The sequence below is a fragment of the Eupeodes corollae genome, chromosome 1 (assembly GCF_945859685.1).
Source record: "Eupeodes corollae chromosome 1, idEupCoro1.1, whole genome shotgun sequence".
Lineage (NCBI taxonomy): Eukaryota > Metazoa > Arthropoda > Insecta > Diptera > Syrphidae > Eupeodes > Eupeodes corollae.
The window spans coordinates 116,686,908-116,692,298 of NC_079147.1; the positions used below are offsets into that span (position 1 = coordinate 116,686,908).

Sequence of the window (5,391 nt, forward strand, 5' to 3'; positions counted from 1 at the left end):
TTGAGAAGATTCTGAACGATTTCGTGTAGATCCTTATGGCCGGAGCAGAAAAGGTCAATTACAGTTCCAGATTCGTACTAAAATCACACTCATCCAGAGGGATGGGAACTGAAGCTGGTATGGTGGGCTGCAATTTCTCCATGACTATCTCTTTGGCTTCTGCCTTTGAGGACTTGCCTTGTTGCCTTGTTGTATTCCATATTATTTAAATGAAAAACAAAAAGCAATAATTTTTATTTTGTAAGAAAATTGTATAAATAATATTACTTAGTTCAACTTTGAATTGCTATTAGTTTTCCAGTGGTTTTATATAAAAGTTTTGGTTTACGAAAACTTGTGGTTTAGCAAAAATGTATGGGAAAACTTGAGTTTTAGATGTAGGTTTTCGGCCAAAACCGATAATTTAGCGAAAACCGGGTTTTGGACTTGGTGTGAAAATCTTATAATAAGCTTCGTATAACCGAAAAAATGAGAAATTTTTGTCATATTTCTGGGAATACAGCGCATGTTTTTCCTTGCATCAATGAAGTGCGAAAGAGAAAGGAATAAATGCAAAATTAAATAGAAATAAATCTGTCTCGGCATGCACGTTACATTTTTTTGACGTTTGTGTTTTCTTTTCTTCGCATTTTTCGCACTTGCTTTACTTCGTCTTCGTGTTTAGTAGAGCCAATACCTCAATATGGGACACGAAAGTGAATTCAAGTGGACGATCGGTATACCTACGATTACCACCGCTGGAAAAAAATTTGGTATCCAAATTTTAAAATAAACTTGAACCACTTTGAGGTAAAAATTACCAACATAATTCAAGTCCGAAAATTTTTTAAACACAGATAAATCACGTTTTGTTTAACATATTTTCCATATTATGCAGATGACATTTATTTATTAAGTATACTCATAAAATCCTTAACAAACGTAATTAAAATATATTAACCCATATAAAGATGACGAAATATAAAAACATGGCGTTTTAACATGAGATCACAGTATAGAAGTTTGTACAATAATTTTAGTAAGAGTAGTAGGGTTCAGTTTTGAGAATTTTTACGGCTTTTTAATGCGTAAATAATTCTCTCTGCTCCCTAAGTTCAATTCAGATCTAGAGTTTATGTTTTTAATAAACTTACTAGTTAATACTTACTCAAATTGCTAAACATCTTTTTTTTTATTTCCGAAAAAATGGCTATCTTACCAAACGATAAAATAATGACCAAATTTGCTCACAGATGACCAATGTGGCAATCGTGGGTTAGGTTCACCGAGCGAGCAACGAAAGTAGAAATAAAAGATATCTGTCAAAATAATGCACAGACTTAAACATCCGAATGTCATTTGGTGGTGCACAAATGACACTTCAAAACAAAATAGCCGATTAATGTGCATTAAATACATGCGCTGTGTAATACTGGACAAATCAATAATATTTTCATGGAGTAGTTTTTTTACGTTTTTGATAGGTGCCGGCCGTCCCCATAAAACCCACTCTAGTAACACAATAGGTTTTATATATAAAGTTAAAATGACACAAATTGAATCAATTTTGTTAAATTTGTTGCTGCTATTGTACCCTAAGTATCAATCTTGTCTGATGGGTCGGCTTTCGAGTCTCGAATTAAACAAAACAAAACCGAAAACTGTTCGAGTACCATGTTGAAAAACACTTCAAGATATAAATTTTCGGTAGCCATTTTAGTTTGCTTGCAAGCTAAGCGAACAGCTGATCTTATTAGTTGTTTGAATGTGTGCGTGACTCTTGCGCGCAAAAACTCTTCAGATAGTTCCATGTGTATGTGAAAGCAATCTATTTTTCTTGGCAAGCACTTCTTTTCATCTTCCATATTGTAAACAAATGGGTTTTGAAGGGTAACACGCACGAAAGATTTGTATCTTCATGTTGATTGTTCTTGGCCTTTTTGATTTTGTATTTAACCTATATTAAAAAGTTAGTACCTTCTTTCCGGCAGATTAAAGAATAAATTTTATCTTGTTTTGACGTTTCTAATATTATCTACTATATTCTAAACGACCAATCTTGAAAAAATCAAGCTATGTCTTTCTTCAGTCGTTATCTAGTTAGTAATTTAATAATAATATTAATTAAACTATTATTACGTAATTTTGTTTATAATTTTTTTTTCTATTGCCAGATTCCAGCTTTGTTTCGAGATGTCCAAAAACAATCGAAAGTCAATATTAGGACGTTTCAAAGATGTAAACGATTTTCAATTATTTTCCATGACTATGAAATTAAAAAAAATAATATTCAACAATTTCAGCTGCTCCGCTCTGTGTAGCAAAAGTTCAGCAAGCAGCTCCAGATTTCAAAGGCTTAGCTGTCGTCGGGGGAAATGACTTTTCAGAAATAAAACTATCCGATTATAAAGGAAAATACCTATTACTCTTCTTTTACCCCTTGGATTTGTAAGGCTTATTATTAATTTTACGATTTACTATCAAGATTATGCATATTTGTTTGTTTCTTTAGTACGTTTGTGTGTCCAACAGAAATTTTGGCATTTAGTGACCGTATTGAGGAGTTCAAAAAACTGAATACAGAAGTCGTTGGGGTCTCAGTTGACTCACATTTCAGCCACTTGGCGTGGAGTAATACTGAACGCAAGGCTGGTGGCTTAGGACCATTAAAATATCCTCTTCTCTCTGATATTACAAAAAAAATTTCTTTGGACTATGGAGTGCTGCTTGAAAATGAAGGAATTGCACTACGAGGCACATTTATTATTGACGCTAATGGTATTTTGCGTCAATACTCTATCAACGATTTGCCAGTTGGAAGGTCAGTTGATGAATGCTTACGATTAATTAAAGGCTTTCAGTTTGTTGAAAAACACGGCGAAGTCTGCCCAGCTAATTGGAATCCTGAATCCAATCCCGATACTATTAAGCCAGATGTAAAGGATTCTAAGGAATATTTTGAAAAGCATGGCTAGTCGAAAGATTAAAGCATACATAAATCTTTTAACTTTGTTGTTTCTGTTCTTTTGATTGTCCAAAAGATAATCAGCCCTATCATGCATTCCATCGTAGTCGGAAATTTTTACGAATCCCGAAAAACTATCATGAAATACATTCGTAATGCAAAATTGTATGAGATTTACCACTACGAACTGATTTCATGATACAGTTTTTCGGGATTCGTTAAAATGTACGATGGAATTCATGATAGGGCTGAACATTGTTTTGAATCAAATAAAAAACTAAAAAAAAATGTCCATAAAAAGAAAATTTCAAATTTACGCTTGCAATTAAATTTAAAAATAATTTCCTATTTTTAAATGACAATAAATTGGAGTTCTTGATTGTTATTGAATGTGTTTAAGATACAATTGAATTTTGAAATCGATTCATTTGTTTACAAATTGTTTAGTAGTGAATATTTTAAGAGTAGGGTTAAAATCGGCATTAACTGAAAAAAACTTGATTTTCGCAAATTTGTCGATATTTGCCGATATTGTTTCGTTCCGACTTCGAAGTGGATTATTTATAAGACAAATGAAATCAAGGCCTAGAAAATTGGATTTCCAGAAACGGCTTTTTCTAACCAGAGAAAAGACTACTTCAGTAAAAGTAGTGTATTAGATGTAATTCTTGTTTTGTTGAGATCAGTTATATCAACTCACTCTCCTGAAAAATTACCCCCTACGCGTAACAGGGGGGGTATAGACCCACAACCATGTAAGTCAATTAAAAAAGGGTCAGCCAGTTGTCCTCAAACCAAAAGCTCCCCAATGTGGTGAAAAAACAAAACAAGATTTAAAGGAAAAAGTTGATCCCACTAATCTAAAGTGTAGCATTGCAGAAAATAGTAACGGCGTGGTTGAAATTATTTGTGAGAGTGAAGGGGAAAGAGATGAAATAAAAAGTGCAGTGCAAGAAAAGCTTGGTGAATCATATGACATTAAAGTACAGTCACTTAAAAAAACAAAATTGTTTATAACTGCCATGAGTGAAGAGCAGGTTGAAAACAGTTTAAAATTACAAAATCAAATCTTTAAAGAGAGTGAAATATAATGTGTAAAAGTAAAAAAAAGCTCTTAAAAAGAAAAATGGCAAAGATTATGTATATTGGAACTCAATTGTAGAAGTTGATTCAAAAAGTTTTCAAGCGGTAGTCGATGTTGGTAAAGTAAACATTGGTTGGGACAGATGCAATGTTTATGAGGAAATAACAGTAAAGAGATGCTTTAAATGTTTAGGATTTAATCATGAGGCAAAAGATTGTACCAACAAAAACTGTTGCAGAAGATGTTGTGAAGATCATGACTCAAGAAGTTGTGAAAAGCCAATTAAAAATGAATGTGTGAACTGTGTACTGCAAAATAATAGATTAAATTTAAATTTGGATTTGAGTCATAATACGTTCGACTATAATTGCCCAGTTTATGTAAAAAAAACTGGGAGCTATGAGGAGTCGTATTTGGTATTAGCAATTAAATAAACAATGCTATAATGAAAATTTAAAATCTTGCCTTGAAGGCTTATTCCTTAATGTTCAGGGACTTACTGGAAATTTCGAGCTAATAGAAGATGTTGTTGGAAAATATAAGTTTGACTTTTTATTACTTACTGAAACGCATCTTACCGATTCTGTCCACAATAGTGAAATATTTTTAGTGGGTTATAAAAGATTTGATTGTTTGTCTAGTTCTAGACATACCTACAGGTGGAGTCACAGCATACGTTAAAGAGAATCTAAAGTCATCTGTTAAGAACACTTTTATACAACAACAAAATCTATGGATTAAATCAATTAAGATAACTTACAAAAAGGAAGTATGGAATACTATACTATTATATACAGTAAGGTTCAAAACTGTCCCAATTGTGAAAGAAATTCAACTTTCAATAAAAATATAAACACAAAATTGCTCTTTAATAATTTTATTTTATTTTTTATATATTAGATACAAAATTAAACACAATAATGAAAAAAAAAAAATAGTTACACTTTCGTTGCGTATTTTAAATCAAGAAATTATATTGGACCACTTTTGCACCAATTTAGAAAAAAATAAATTTAAGACCCCTTAATATTTTGTCCATAAACCTTTTGCCTTTTTTACTGCTGCCAATCGCCTTGGCATACTTTTAACGAGTTTTTCGCAATATTCAGCAGAAATATTATCCCATTGATCTTGAACCCGTTCCCACAGTACTTTGATTGAAGATGGTGGTGATTCATAATTGTTTAACAAAGACTTTTTTAAGTGTGACCACAAATTTTCTATCGGATTTAAGTCTGGGCTTTGTGCCGGCCATTCCAGTACTTGAAAGTCTTCATTTTCTAACCATTCCTTAACAATTTTCGCAGTGTGTTTGGGGTCGTTGTCATGTTGGAAAATTATTTCGTTTTCAGGTACCAGCATA

General features: G+C 32.3%; 1 protein-coding gene across 1 annotated transcript; it reads left to right on the forward strand.

Moving 5' to 3' along the window:
* The first annotated feature begins 1,893 nt into the window (after positions 1–1,893).
* Positions 1,894–3,329, forward strand: LOC129941631 (peroxiredoxin-2). The gene is made up of 4 exons (XM_056050320.1): positions 1,894–2,078; positions 2,154–2,217; positions 2,283–2,427; positions 2,492–3,329. The coding sequence occupies exons 1-4, from the start codon at positions 2,055–2,057 to the stop codon at positions 2,952–2,954; spliced, it is 696 nt and encodes a 231-aa protein (XP_055906295.1). The 5' UTR covers positions 1,894–2,054; the 3' UTR covers positions 2,955–3,329.
* The last annotated feature ends 2,062 nt before the right edge of the window (positions 3,330–5,391 follow it).